This window comes from Pseudophryne corroboree, chromosome 6 (genome assembly GCF_028390025.1).
Source record: "Pseudophryne corroboree isolate aPseCor3 chromosome 6, aPseCor3.hap2, whole genome shotgun sequence".
NCBI lineage: Eukaryota > Metazoa > Chordata > Amphibia > Anura > Myobatrachidae > Pseudophryne > Pseudophryne corroboree.
Window position 1 is genome coordinate 60,835,833 of NC_086449.1, and position 16,349 is coordinate 60,852,181.

At 46.1% G+C, this 16,349-nt stretch overlaps 1 protein-coding gene across 1 annotated transcript in view; it reads left to right on the top strand.

Annotated features, from left to right (window-relative positions):
* LOC134934246 (venom factor-like) overlaps positions 1-16,349 on the top strand; it is a 144,081-nt gene that overhangs the window by 49,153 nt on the left and 78,579 nt on the right. Inside the window, exon 4 of the mRNA XM_063929725.1 lies at positions 1,100-1,262. Coding sequence (XP_063785795.1) covers positions 1,100-1,262 — 163 coding nt within the window. The remainder of the gene's footprint in view (positions 1-1,099; positions 1,263-16,349) is intronic.

The following is a 16,349-nucleotide window of genomic DNA, read 5'->3' on the forward strand; positions in this document are numbered from 1 at the left end:
CACACAAAGGGGATCATTCCGACCTGATCGGACGCTGCCGTATTTCGCAGCGCAACGATCGTGTCACTACTGCGCATGCGTATGCACCGCAATGCGCAGGTGCGTCGTACGGGTACAAAGCGGATCGTTGCTGAGCGATGGATTTAACGAAGAATCCATTCGCACAGCCGATCGCATAGAGATTGACAGGAAGAAGGCGTTTGTGGGTGGCAACTGACCGTTTTCTGGGAGTGATTGGAAAAACGCAGGCGTGTCCAAGCATTTGCAGGGCGGGTGTCTGAAGTCTATTCTGGACACGAACAAGCTGAAGTGATCGCAGCGGCTGAGTAAGTTCAGACCTACTCAGAGACTGCACAAACTGTTTTTCTAGTGCTCGGCTGCACAAGGGTTCGCACACTTGCAAAGCGAAAATACACTCCCCTGTGGGCGCGACTGCTAAAAACAGCTAGCGAGTGATCAACTCGGAATGACCCCCAAAGAGCCCACCCCTAGTTATGACCCTGGCTATCCACACAGTGTGTGTACCTCATACCTTTCACTGCAACCCGCTTTCATGCCACAGGAGGGATCAACAGCCCTGTCTCAGCCCCTCAGCAGTCATGTTCCGACATCAGATTCCCAGTCAGCCTCCTGGTTCCTCTTCCTCTCTTGCTGAAAGTTTGGCACCAAATAAGTTCTTTTTAAAGACTCTGCTGTTCCGTTACCCTCCAGGACCGACTCTCCATTGTCTCCGCCCCCATTCACTTTGCTCATACGCAAGTCTCTCAAAGATGAAGCTAATAGCCCTCTAGCAGTCCTGTAGCAGCCATCTTGCCATAGTCCATGCAGCAAATCACCATCTTGTGTTGGTGCCTGTATGTATACTGTAGCTCCTGGGATCATTTGAGCAAGGGTGCTACACTAAAATGTTTAATTTGTATTATAAACAGTAATGGAGTGCTTACTTTGAAATCTAATTATATTTGTGGTCCCCTTGCACACAGCAAGTTCTTGAATTGTCGTGTGATTAAAGTTATAATATTATTATTTTTCAAGCCAGTGGATTATGCTATATATCTTTCATTGTGTTTTTATTTATGGTGTTTTCCATGTACTGTAGATTCCCTCAGAAAAAGTGCCAAGAACCCCAAACAAGAAACAGTTTGTCTATGTCACTGTGAGGTCCTCCCTCTGCAACCTGGAGAAAGCCATCTTGACGTCCTTTCAAAGCGGATATATTTTCATACAGACTGACAAACCCATTTACACTCCGGGATCCAAAGGTAAAGAGCAGCTGTTATATAGTATATTGATACAGTATAATGAATTTTACTCCAGAGAACCCAGCTACTAGATAGGCACTATAGTATTTGGATGATACTGATACCCCTTTTCCACTAGAGTAGCACGGGTCGCAAAAGTGTCACCTGACACAGCTGTGACCCGACCTACAGCCCCCTGCAGACAGCGCTCACCAACCCGGCAATTGCTGGGTTGGTGACGTGCTAGTGATGCTGCAGGGGCGGCACTGGGAGATCACATGATCTCCCAGCGCCGCCTTCCCTATGCACTGTGAACGGGAGCCGTGTCACCTCGATACGGCTCCCGTTCACACTAGACAGCTAGCCGGGTTGAACACGTGTTCAACCCGGCTGGCTACCAGGGTAGGATTCCCGGATCACTTGATCCGGGAATTTTCCGGGGGACCCGTTTCCACTAGGGAAAAACACGGGTAAATGCGCGCCCCCGCGCATTTACCCGTGTTTTAAGGAGCTAGTGGAAAATGGGTATGAGTTGGGAGCAACTGTGATGACCCACCCTGCACGTCGTGTCGCACAGTGGTAAAAGACACGCAGTTACTTTCCTAACCCTGGTCCTACCCACGGACTCCACTAATTGCCGATATGTTATTAGTTAAATGCTAGGCAATATTGTATTGTATTGTGGTGTTATTACATTGTACAGTCATATTTTATCTGTTAATATTTATCTAATTAATATTATTTTATCTGTTATTTGGAATATGTAGCTTATGTGGTTATACTGTGTTCAATGGGGGTCATTCCGAGTTGTTCGCTCGCAAGCCGATTTTAGCAGAGTTGCTCACGCAAAGCCGCCGCCTACTGGGAGTGAATCTTAGCATCTTAAAATTGCGAACGACGGATTCGCAATATTGCGATTACATACCTCGTAGCAGTTTCTGAGTAGCTTCAGACTTACTCGGCATCTGCGATCAGTTCAGTGCTTGTTGTTCCTGTGTAGACGTCACAAACACACCCAGCGTTCGCCCAGACACTCCCCCGTTTCTCCGGCCACTCCTGCGTTTTTTCCGGAAACGGTAGCGTTTTTTCCCACACGCCCATAAAACGGCCAGTTTCCGCCCAGTAACACCCATTTCCTGTCAATAACATTACGATCGCCAGAGCGAAGAAAAAGTCGTGAGTAAAAATCCTAACTTCTTAGCAAATTTACTTGGCGCAGTCGCAGTGCGAACATTGCGCATGCGCACTAAGCGGAAAATCGCTGCGATGCGATGAAATTTACCGAGCGAACAACTCGGAATGAGGGCCAGTGTGTGCAATTGTTAACAGGAATAAGTCTAGGCCAGAGTGTTATTTAACTAGAGATGTGCGGTGGGATTTTGTGTTTTAGTTTTGGATCTGGATCCCCGCTCGTGTTTTGGATCTGGATTGGTTTTGCCAAAACCACCCTTTCGAGTTTTGGTTTTGGATCTGGATGATTTTTGAAAAAAAAATATAAAAACAGCTAAAATCACAGAATTTGGGGGTAATTTTGATCCTACGGTATTATTAACCTCAAGAACATCAATTTCCAGTCTATTCTGAACACCTCACACCTCACAATATTGTTTTTAGGCAAAAAGGTTGCACAGAGTTTTCTGGATGACTAAGCTAAACGACACAAGTGGGCGACACAAACACCTGGCCCATCTAGGAGTGGCACTGCAGTGGCAGACAGGATGGCAGTTTTAAAAACTAGGCCCCAAACAGCACATAATGCAAAAAAGAAAAAGAGGCGCAAGATGGAATTGTCCTTGGGTCCTCCCACCCACCCTTATGTTGTATAAACAGGACATGCACACTTTAACAGACCAATCATTTCAGCGACAGGGTCTGCTACACGACTGTGGCTGAAATGATTGGTTTGTTTGGGCCCTCACAAAAAAAGAAGCAGTTGACCTCTCCCTGCACAAACTGGCTCTACAGTGGCAAGATGTCGTCCTCATCCTCATATCCCCCCCTCTTCAGTGTTTACATCCTCAACCTTGTGAGGATAGGGATTCTCAGATCACTCAGGTAAACAGTTTAGTAAAGTGGCAAATGCCCTCTCTTGTAAATATACACACACAGTACACAATAACATTAACAATTGCAAGCCAGGATGGTATCTTACTTACTAAGTGCCACAGCATTATAGGATTACAGTCTCCTGATGTTATATGCCAGCAGCAGTTCTGTGTCCCCTGGTCTGGGATACCAGCTCACACAGTGACCTTTGCCACGGATTCTCGCCACTGATGGCACCGCAACGCCTAGTCAGTGTCTGCACTTCAGAGGTACATCCACTCTCTCTAACCTTCTGTGTAGATCTCCCTCTCTTTCAAAAGTCCCACCAATTCCTCCAGGTTTAGACCTGCCTTCCAGGGCTGTCCAAGACGTGGTGCTCTCTGCTTATTGGAGTTGCAGAGTAAGGGGTGGATATGGCTGGGGAAAAGGCCAGGTTAATTGCAGGGTAACACCTGCTGTTGTCCTGTATCATGTCTATACATGCCTACTAGAGAACAATAGATGCTAATTAGGTTATCCCTCCTCCAAGTATCAGATAGTGTCCATTCACCACCAGGTTTATCCCCTTTATAGCAGACAAGGGATTCCAGCTGCTATTTGTCTGTGAAATCATTTGACAGAGAACTATTCCTATTAACAACTACACACATTGAACACAGTGTAACCAAATAAACTACATAGTCCAAATATAACATATAAAATATAACTGTACAATATAATAACACAACACAATACAATACAATATTGCCTAGCATATAACTAATAACATATCGGCAATTAGTGGAGTCCATGGGTAGGACCAGGGCTAGGAAAGTAACCGCATGTATTTTGTGACTGTGCGAAACAACGTGCCGGCTGTGTCGTCACAAACCTCACAGAGAAATAATATTCAAACAAACAAAGCACATCATTTAGGTGTCAGTGGACTGCTTACGTTATTACCCGAAGTTTCTGAACTTGACAATGACTTATGATGAATGCGCTGCAGGTGACGCATAAGGGAGGATGTTCCTAGGTGGTTAACGTCCTTACCCCTACTTATTATGGATTGACAAAGGCAACAGATAGCTTGGCACCTGTCGTCCGGATTTTTGGAGAAATAATTCCACACCGAAGAGGTGGCTTTTTTGGTATTTTGCCCAGGCATGACAATTGGCTTTTTCATTCCATGGCCAACAACTGTCTCCACTGGTGCCTTATTCAAACAAACCACATCACCATCAGAATTTTTAACAACTGCACCCCTGACTTTTTACAACATACAGGGCCAGCAGCACCCCTATATTTTCCAGCATACAGGAGGACAGTGCCCCTGCACCCTGTACAACACAGTGACAGCCAGGACAGCAACACCTACGTACAGCTGCAGCACATGGAACACCGCTCCTTTCACCCAGTGGTGAAATGGTGAAATGAGCGATCTCACTAGATTTGGCATGCAAAATCTAGAGCCAGCGATAGCGACATGCTGGACCGCACATCGCGTTTGTCGGCACCCTACACGCGGAGAGATCTGTGCTTAATTTCTAAGCAATCTAGTCAGATTGCTTAGAATTTAAGCATGGATCTCTCCATGTGTACCCCCCTAGGTATTACCAGTTTGTGTATGGAGCTGCAGGCAATCTGATCCTGTGCACCCCATTGTGTACAGGAACCCAGACACCTCGTTTCCACTCCTCTGTGGCGTCCCGACTGAACTGCTTGTGTTATGAATAGACAGGGTAGGGTATAACAAGAGCAGTGAGCTCTACTGGTGGATGTGAGATCTGTACGGATGGTCAGTGAGTGGATGTACTTCTGAAGTACAGGAACTGACTAGGCATTGCGGTGCCGTCAGTGGTGAGAATCCTTGGTGAAGGACGCTGTGTGAGTTGGTATCCCAGGCCAGGGGACACAGGAATACTATTGGCGTGTAACAGCAGGATACCGCAGGCATCTGTAATCCTGTAATATAGCGCAATGCTTTCGTACTTCCGGAGTAGATCCCGGCCAGCGCAGCTTTTGCGTGCTGGCCGGGAGCTACTTGTCGCTGCCCATCTCGCAGCGGATGCGTGTGACATCATGCAGGCGCTGTGGCCCGCCCCCCCGCACGGTCCGGCCACGCCTGCGGTGGCTGGACAGCGCCCACAAAACGGCGACCAAATCCGCCGTGCCACCCCCTCCCGCCCAGCGACCGCCTCTGCCTGTAAATCAGGCAGAGGCGATCGCTAGGCAATGACAGCTCTCAGCATTGCTCCGGAGCACTGCGGCACCAGCGGTGAGCGTTCAGGTCAGAATGACCCCCAATGTGTGTGATTGTTAACAGGAATAAGTCTAGGCCAGAGTGTTATTTAACATAGTTAATAACAATTCATTGTACAGCTAGGGGTCTAATGGGGGGTACTGACGGAGCGATAATCTAAGCAATCTGACCAGATTGCTTAGATTTTCAGTAAGATCACTCCGTGTGTACCCCTCACAGCGATAGCAGGCCGCTGGGTGAAATGAGCGGCCCCCTGTCGTCGTCCCCGCACACGCAACACACATTGCGCTGTGCTGAGCGGGGGGAGAGATGTGTGCCGAGCGGTTCGCTCAACACACATCTCTCCTCTGATCTGCCGTGAGTACTGGTCTTTAGATTACAATCAGATGTGATTAGGATGAGTAGGTTAAAGGGGGGTACACACTAGATTGCTTAAAAGTTAAGCACGGATCTCTCCATGTGTATGCCCCACAGCGATAGCGCTATCACCAGTGGTAGCTTGGCCTCACTCAATCTAGCGCATCGCTCATTTCACCGCAGTTATCCCAGGCTAGGAGACACAGGAATACTGCTGGCATGTAACAGCAGGAGATTGCAGGCATCTGTAATCCTAGACTACTGTGGGGATTTAGCAAGCAAAATACCATCCTGGCTTGTAATTTTACTAAACTGCTTACCTGAGTGATCAGAGAATCCATATCCTCACAGCAACCACTGTGCAATACAAGGGGTGCAACTGCAAATACATCTATTATTTTTGCATGCAGGGTAAACACTGGCTGTTTCTGCATATAGGGGGTAATTCCAAGTTGATTGCAGCAGGAAATTTGTTAGCAGTTGGGTAAAACCATGTGCACTGCGGGGGGGGGGGGGGGGGGGGGGGGGAGGGGGTCGGGGCAGATATAACATTTGCAGAAAGAGTTAGATTTGGGTGGGTTATATTGTTTCTGTGCAGGGTAATACTGGCTGCTTTATTTTACACTGCAATTTAGATTGCAGATTGAACACACCCCACCCAAATCTATCTCTCTCTGCACATGTTATATCTGCCTCCCCTGCAGTGCACATGGTTTTGCCCAACTGCTAACCAAATTCCTGCTGCGATCAACTTGGAATTACCCCCATTAGCCCACAGATGCTGGACAGCTTTTTTTTACACTGCAATTGAGTTTGGACACGTTTTAACAAAGTCCAAGGGGGAAACATTCTCCAAATGAAGAGAAGCAATAGGACACGAGGACATGCACTGATACTGGAGGAGGTTCAGGGGAAATTTGCGGAAAAATTATTTCACAGAAAGGGTAGTGGATAAGTGGAATAGCCTCCCATCAGAGGTGGTAGAGGCTAAGACAGTAGAGCAATTTAAACATGCATAGGATAGACATAAGGATATTTTTACCAAGAAATAAGGATCAAATAAGGTTAGAGATAAAAATAATGTAAATAAAAAAAAGGGGCAGACTAGATGGGCCAAGTAGTTTTTATCTGCCGACAAATTCTATGTTTCTAATATTACCCAAATGAATGCACAGACGCTACAACTGTTAAATGTTTCTTGATAATATCCAAGAAATAGACAGCAACAATGTTAGCCTAATACCGAAACATTGTATACATATAAGAGTATATGGAAACGGGGCCTGGACTGCACACCCTAGCTTATTATAATGGGATGTGCTACCTTGCTGGGACTAAGTACTGTAATACTACAACATAGGAACAAAGGGTGCAGGTGCACCATACACCATTAAAATTATTATAACCATAATATAATATTTGAGGTTCTTGGCATATATTGGCCAGTATATGAGCCTGCCCACCTGCTTCACGGTGACCTCATCGGACAGGTCCCTAACACTATAGGGGTTCAACTCCGGGACGCAGAGCACCCCCAGACCACCCCAGCCAAACAACCCCAGGGCATCACACAGAAAAAGGATAGGAGTGAAAGATCAGTGTTAAGCAAATGAAAGAGGCTGCTGAATATAAAAGAAAAGAAGAGGACATCAGTAAAGTGTCAGAATGTGAAGTTTAGCTGAGCAGTGATATAAGTGTAAAAGATATGTGAAAAAAGCTACATAAATATAAACAAACACAATGTGATATAAGTGTTAAAAGTAAATGTAAGGTGGTGATGCCCCAAGGTGGCCCAGCCAGAGCAATATAGGGCGCTCCACGCCCCAAAAGCTCACCCCCAAACTGACTTTGTATATAATTAAAAGGATCATACCTATGTCTTTTGTGCAGTCAGAATGTGCTGGTACCCTGTTTAAAAGCCTGAGAGGCAGTGGGTGGGGTGCTAATCCAGAGATGAGGGCTGTCCCAATCCCTCAGGTGTGTATACACACACATAATATAGACTATATGGAAACGGGGCCTGGACTGCACACCCTAGCTTATTATAATGGGATGTGCTACCTTGCTGGGACTAAGTACTGTAATACAACATAGGAACAAAGGGTGCAGGTGCACCATACACCATTAAAATTATTATAACCATAATATAATATTTGAGGTTCTTGGCATATATTGGCCAGTGTATGAGCCTTCCCACCTGCTTCACGGTGGAGTCCTGACTGATCACCGTTTAATATCCAGTGGTGTTTCGTGAGTTGTGGCTCTGCCGTGTGTTGCGGCTCAGCCGCTTTACCTTTATATATTCTGTTTTCTGAGCATTTGCGGAGGGTTCTGCTTCCACAAGTCCTCTCCGGAACTCGGCGGTGCCGGGTAGGAGAAGTGGACAAGTGGATATTTTGGTTGTCCTTTTCCCTGGCGGATTTTTCTGCACATATTCTAGTTTTGAGTTAGCTTGTAGCCCCTGGCCAGGTTGTTTAGTCAGAGGGCCCCTTGTTATCACCCTGTCTCGGATTTCCCTTTGTCTCTCATTAAGACCGGGGGGGCATCGGAGTTGGGCAGACATAATCCGCCCTTCAAACGCGGCTGCCATGGGCTCAAGCAACCATAGTCTCGCAGGGGATTTCTGACAGCACGGGTGAGACAACGGAGTTAGGGCGGCAGGGGCTATTTTCCATTCCCGCTCCCTTCCCCAGCATTTCGTTCCAGTGCTCCGGTCCTTGCAATAAGATCTCCTCAAACCAGAGTGCTGGATTCATAACATTATTACCGGCCATACCAAAAAAAAAAAATAATTTAAAGTAAACAGGGCTTTAATTTTTTCCCTCTCATTCAGTTTTTGTTAAAAATTTTTGGCTTCATGAATCCGACAGGTGTAGGGCCAAATTCTGGCCAGCTCTTAGTCAATCAGATTCAAGAACTCACTCAGATGGTTCAGGATCTTTCTCTTCGGGTGAGGTCGCAGGAAGATCTTTTGCGAGCCTCCCCAAAGGTAGTCCCTGAACCAAAGATGCATTTGCCTGACCGTTTTTCTGGCGATAGAAAATAATTTTTTAATTTTAAAGAATCCTGTAAACTTTATTTCCGTTTAAGACCTACTTCCTCTGGTACTGAATCTCAGCGGGTTGGGATTATTATTTCTTTACTCCAGGGGGATCCTCAGACCTGGGCATTCGGTTTAAGGGCAGAGGATCCTGCGTTGTTGTCAGTAGACGCTTTTTTTAAGTCTTTAGGGCTTTTGTATGATGACCCTGATAGAGAGGCGTCCGCTGAAAGTCAGCTGCGCGCTCTCAAACAAGGTAGAATTCCTGCAGAGGTTTATTGTACTGAGTTTCGCCGTTGGTCGAACGACTGTGGCTGGAATGACCCAGCCCTGCGCAGTCAGTTTCGCCTCGGCTTATCAGAGTCTAGAAAAGACAGTCTCCTCCAGTACCCCGCTTCTGAGACTCTCGATAAACTCATGGATCTTTCTATTAAGATTGATCGTCGTCTCAGAGAGCGGAGGGCTGAAAGAGGAGCACCTGTAAGGTCAAGTCCGTGTGTTTTTTCCATTCCAGAAGACGTAGAGGAGCCCATGCAGATGGGTCTCTCCCGGCTGTCTCCTGAGGAAAGAGCCAGAAGGCAAAATTCCGGTCTTTGTCTGTACTGTGGTGGTAAGGGACATTTTGCTCGTAACTGTCCGAGCAAGTCGGGAAACGCTTTGACCAGGTGAATTGTGAGAGGGTTCACCTAAGTCTGCAGCTTATCTCCTCGAATAACTCTCTTTTAGTCCCAGTTAAAGTTTCCTTTGGCAGCCTCAGTTCTTTGGTGTCGGCTTTTGTCGACAGTGGAGCTGCAGGAAACTTTATGGATTTAACTTGGGCTAAGGCCTTAGGCATTCCTCAGTTACCATTGGGTAGGTGTGTCACCATGCATGGCTTAGATGGGAGTCCGCTGTTCAATGGGGTTATTTCTCACCGTACACCCCCCGTGCTACTTACAGTAGGAGCTTTACATTCCGAAAAAATCGAGTTCTATCTTACACATTGCCCAGCAGTTCCAGTTGTTCTGGGTCACCCTTGGCTGGCCTTTCATAATCCCACCATTGATTGGCGGTCCGGGGAGATTTCACAATGGGGTACTTTTTGTGCTAAGGAATGTATTTAGTTTCCAGTCAGAGTAGCAGCTATCATTCCAGAACTCATTCCTGTGGAATACCAGGAGTTTGCCGATGTTTTCTCCAAAGGCAATGCGGACATTTTGCCTCCCCATCGGCCTTATGATTGTGCTATTGAGCTAATTCCTGGTGCCGCATTGCCAAAGGGAAGATTATATGCATTATCCGTGCCTGAAACTTCGGCTATGAATGACTATGTTCAGGAGAGCTTACAGAAAGGTTTTATTAGACCATCAAAATCCCCTTTAAGTGCTGTTTTTTTCTTTGTGGAGAAGAAGGATGGCTTGCTTAGACCATGCACAGATTTTAGAGCCCTGAATAAGATCTCAGTCAAAAACACCTATCCTTTGCCGTTTATTTCTGTCCTCTTTGATCAGTTACGTTCTGCTGTGATTTTTTCTAAAATTGACCTGAGAGGAGCTTACAACCTCATCCGAATTAAATCTGGAGATGAGTGGAAGACGGCTTTCAGTACTCAGTCGGGTCACTACGAATACCTGGTGATGCCGTTCGGTCTGTCTAATGCTCCAGCAGTTTTTCAAGACCTCATAAATGATGTGCTCCGTGACTTCCTAGGGAAATTCGTGGTCGTTTATTTAGACGACATCTTGATTTTTTTCTGAATCGATGGAACAACATATCACCCAGGTGCGTCTGGTTCTTCAAAAGTTACGTGAGAATCATTTATATGCCAAGCTGGAGAAGTGTGAATTTCACGTCATGGAAGTATCTTTTTTAGGGTACATAATTTCCCCTCAGGGATTTTCTATGGAACCCAAGAAGCTTCAGGCCATCCTTAATTGGGCGCAACCCACCAATTTAAAAGCAATTCAGCGCTTTTTAGGGTTTGCGAATTATTATAGGAGGTTCATTCATTCTTTTTCTGACCTGGTAGCTCCCATTGTGGCTCTGACTAAGAAAGGAGCGGATTCTTCCAACTGGTCGCATGAAGCTGAGTTGTCCTTCCGGGCCCTTAAACAAGCCTTTGTCTCAGCTCCAGTCCTCAGACATCCTAATCCGGAATTGCCCTTTGTTGTGGAGGTTGATGCCTCAGAGGTTGGAGTGGGGGCTGTCCTTTCTCAAAAGGATCCGGAGTCTTTGGAGTTACATCCTTGTGCCTTTATGTCCAGGAAGTTCTCCTCCGCTGAATCCAATTATGACATTGGTAATCGGGAGTTACTGGCGGTAAAGTGGGCTTTTGAGGAGTGGAGGCATTGGCTGGAAGGAGCAAAGCATACTATAAGAACCTGCAATACATTGAATCAGCTAAACGGCTTAATGCTCGGCAGGCACGTTGGGCATTATTTTTTACTTGTTTCAAATTTATTATCACTTTCAGGCCTGGTTCCAAGAATACTAAAGCTGATGCCCTGTCACGTACTTTTCTTCCGGTTCACAATAACTATCCTGTTATTACCCCAATACTTCCATCTTCGGTCATCTGGGCAGGCCTCACACAGGATTTATTTACCCAGTTAAACCAGCTTCAACACCAAGCTCCTAGATTTACTCCTGCTGGTCGTCTTTACGTTCCTGAATTTTTGAGAGCTACTGTTTTAACTGAATTCCATGACAACAAGGTTTCAGGGCATCCGGGAATCACTAAGACATTGGAGTTAGTCTCTCGCTCAGTATGGTGGCCTAGTATGTCTAAAGACGTTAGGGAATTTGTTTTTTCATGTCAGGTTTGTGCACAGCATAAGGTTCCCCGTTCCTTGCCTATCGGGCAACTTATGCCCTTAAGTGTTCCTCTCAGGCCATGGTCTCATATTTCTATGGATTTTGTGGTTGACCTTCCCCTTTCAGCCGTATTCCGAGTCATATGGGTGGTAGTGGACCGTTTTAGTAAAATGGCTCATTTTATTGCTCTTCCCCAATTGCTTTCTGCTCAAGGGTTGGCAGTTTTGTTCCTCCGCCATGTGTTTAGGCTTCATGGGTTACCCACTGATATTGTTTCTGATCAGGGTCCACAATTCATCGCACAATTCTGGAGATGTTTTTGTGCTTCATTAAAGATGAAACTGTCATTAACATCCGGTTATCACCCACAATCCAACGGGCAAACCGAACGAGTCAACCAGTCATTAAAACAATATCTGCGCTTGTATTCAGCCAAACTCCAGAATGATTGGTCCGAGTTTCTTCCTTTGGCTGAATTTGCTTACAATAATTCCTGTCATTCCTCCACTAAAGAGTCTCCATTCTTTTCAGTTTTTGGTTTTCACCCCAGAGCTAATTCTTTCTTTCATCATTTTCCAGTCTGCTCGCTGGCATTGACCTCCCATCTCAGAGCAATTTGGAAAAAAGTGCACCTTGCTCTCAGAAAAGCGGCCTTTCGAGAGAAGAAATTTTCTGACAGGCTCCGACGTCCTTGCACTTTTAAAGTGGGAGATAGGGTGTGGTTGTCGACTCGCAACATCAGGCTTCGACAATCCTCGGCTAGACTGGGACCCAAATTTATTGGACCATTTCTTATTATTAAAAGAGTCAACCCAGTTGCCTTTCGGCTACGTTTACCAAGATCTCTCAGGATTGGAAATACGTTTCATTGTTCCCTGTTGAAACAATACGTTTCTTCCAGTAGATTTCCTTGGAGGATCTCTCAGGGTAGATCTCCAATGGATGTACAGGGACAACAGGAGTTCTTGGTAGAAAAGGTTCTTGATTCCAAATTGTCCCGGGGTCGGCTTTATTTTTTAGTTCACTGGAAAGGCTATGGTCCGGAGGAAAGGTCTTGGGTCCTGGATAAGGATCTTCATGCCCCTAGGCTCAAGAGGGCATTTTTTCTGGCATTTCCTCAGAAACCTGGCTTTAGGGGTTCCTTGACCCCTCCTCAAGGGGGGGTACTGTTAGGCGCCGGGGTCCGCATGTCCGCGCAGCCCGGCGCCTAGCAACTAGGGACGCCATGCGCATTCAGCCGCCGGCTCCCTAGCAACGCTAGATGCCGGGCGCGCTGAGCCGCACGGACCCTAGCAACGGGGACGCCACTGGCGGACCGCGTTCCCCGTTGCTGGGCTTAATGAACAAAGCACATACACCTGTCCTCCAGCCGTGCAGCAAGGCAGCTGCACGGCATTTATTCCCAATCAGGCTCTAGCAGCTGATTGGAGGACTCCCTGTTATGTTCCTTCCCAGGGCTTCTCACAGACGCCGGTAATAGCTTCCTGCATGCTGCCTTTGTTTGCTGAGAGTCTGTTTCCAGTCCTGCTGTATCCGGTCATTCCTGTCCTCAGAAGTCCTGTATTCGGGAGTTGTCATCTCATCCCAGGAAGTCGTTTTGTTCCCTGGAGTACTGACTGATCACCGTTTAATATCCAGTGGTGTTTCGTGAGTTGCGGCTCTGCCGTGTGTTGCGGCTCAGCCGCTTTACCTTTATATATTCTGTTTTCGGAGCATTTGCGGAGGGTTCCGCTTCCACAAGTCCTCTCCGGAACTCGGCGGTGCCGGGTAGGAGAAGTGGACAAGTGGATATTTTGGTTTTCCTTTTCCCTGGCAGTTTTTTTCCGCACATATTCTAGTTTTGAGTTAGCTTGTAGCCCCTGGCCAGGTTGTTTAGTTAGAGGGCCTCTTGTTATCACCCTGTCTCGGATTTCCCTTTGTCTCTCATTAAGACCTGGGGGGGCATCAGAGTTGGGCAGACATAATCCGCCCTTCAAACGCGGCTGCCATGGGCTCAAGCAACCATAGTCTCGCAGGGGATTTCTGACAGCACGGGTGAGACAACGGAGTTAGGGCGCCAGGGGCTATTTTCCATTCCCGCTCCCTTCCCCAGCATTTCGTTCCAGTGCTCCGGTCCTTGCAATAAGATCTCCTCAGACCAGAGTGCTGGATTCATAACATATATATATTTGGACGGTGTATTATGCTCACTATATTCACTACAACAACATCCCTCAGTGCAGTAGTATGATTACCGAATATTGCAAATGACCTGCATGACAAAGTAACAGCGGCTAAAGCGTCCTCTATTCAAATCAGATGCAGCAATAATTGATTTATATGTTTTGGTCTGAATTCAATATATAATTTTGAATCATCATTGTTATATTAATAAGACCTACACTCCCCAACACACCACCTATACCATAGGAATTCAAGACTCATACATACCAATTGTCAATATGCCACCAATATATCCTATGAGAATGTACGGGAATATAGTTCCTATAAAAATATTGTTTATTATTAAAGAGTGAGATTAACATTGGCAGATATAGCGTGGATGAATTAGAGGGGGGGGGAAATGAATTACTGGCTCAACGTAGGATACATACCATATTGTTAGGACAATAGAATAAAACACGCTGACACACATTTTTAATCTTTATTCACATTTATTACTTTCATTGCACCTTTGTATGTTTTGTCTATGTCAATAATTTTAACCTCTATGTTTCGCCTCAACTTGCAGTCCAAATATAGATATTTCACATCATTCTTATGATAACAATAATAAAAGTTAAGTTTTAAAGGAGAAGTGATAATTAAATCACTCCTCAGTGCATGCACCAATAGTACAGTCTTTTCCTTCTCTTTTCTTGTCTACATATATCATAGCTGTAGTTGGTAGCACCCCCACAAGAAATGGTAATTACCAATAAATTATAGGGGTTTCTCGTGGAACTTATGTTCCAAAATCTTATTTAATTAATTGTGTGTGTGCAGATACATCTCCACTTAGTGTTTGGAAAAACGCAGGCGTGTTCAAGCGTTTGCAGGGCGGGTGTCTGACGTCAATTCCGGGACCAAAAAGACTGAAGTGATCGCAGCAGCTGAGTAAGTCCAGACCTACTCAGAAACTGCTAAAAACTTTTTTGTACCGCTCGGCTGAACATGCGATCGTACACTTGCAAAGCAAAAATACACTCCCCTATAGGCGGCGAATATCTGATCGCTGCGCTGCAAAAAATAGCTAGCGAGCGATCAACTTGGAATGACCCCCATAGAGCGGCCAGTCAGTGGTCATGTCTGGTAAGTGTAGAGTATACCCAGACTGATGACTGAAGTAAGGGACTGAGGCAGAATTGTATGTCACTGTGAAACTCCATTTCTTTGTACTACAAAATACAATTTAGAAAGGAATATGTTTGCCTACATGATATGCCTACTAGGCTAACCCTATTCATGTTGATGATGCTGATCTTGTATTACCTGTAAAATAAATAATAACATTTAAAAAACCTAAAGGTCCAACCAGGCATAGGGTCTAATTCAGATCTGATCTCTCCTCTGCGAATTTGCAGAAGTTTGTGATCAGATAGTTGCCGCCCAGACAGAGTGTATATCCGCCCTGTGCAAGTCTGCGTACGCCGTGCAAAAATCTCTACGAACGCCGGTCAGCTGCAAATCGGTTCGCAACTTACTCACCATCAAATGTTTTTTCTAGTCTGTGTAGTCTGTGCATAGTCCCGGATCTACTCCTACAGCGCGATAGAATCAGGATGAACGGGGCCGGAGCTGACGTCACACACCCGCCCTGAAAAGCTTAGGAACGTCTGCGTTTTTCCTGACACTCCCAGAAAACGGGCAGTTACCAACCACAAATGCTCGCTTCCTGTCAATTAACTTGCGTACACTTAGCAATCAAAAAAGTTGCTGGATTTTTTCGCAGTTTGGCCACATGCGTGTGCACTATGATCCATACGCATGCACAGTCGATCGATAATCGGCTGCCTTGCAAATTCACACTACAGCATTCAGATCTGACTTACCCCCCTTATACGGTTGGCCAAGTGCTGCTAGCAGTAAAATGTGTGAGGTCTCCCTGAATTTGCTACTACCAGCACTAGGCTTTGTCAGCAAGGATTGGTAACACTATAGCAGGAGAATTCCTTGTGTGGGTTTCCCTCTGCCATAGAGCCAAACTAGCCTTAGAGGTCTATTTAATATATACGTGATGGACATTTGGGGAACTTTTGTTGTGAGATGTTATGGTGCCTATGTGGGCTCCAATTGATGAGTTAGTGGGCAGTGATGGAGACAGATCGACCCTTCTAGATGCCCCACACACCAGGACTAGAGGGCGCCTAAGTGAGTACACGAGGACAGGTGAGGGGAGGCTCGCGGAGACCTGGGGGTGATGGCTATATAACGAGGAACCTGACATAATCATCATTCATAATTCATTGATGGTTTATGCCCGATGTCAAATACTTTTGCCATCGATTGGAGGAACCCAGATGATTTCCCTCCTTCAATGGCACAGCACAAACAAACATTTTTTCTCTTTCCATTGTGCCGGGACACTGAGCATAGCTCTGCCCCTGACACTCCCATGAAGCTCTGACCCCAGGCTGTTATTGGCCAACGG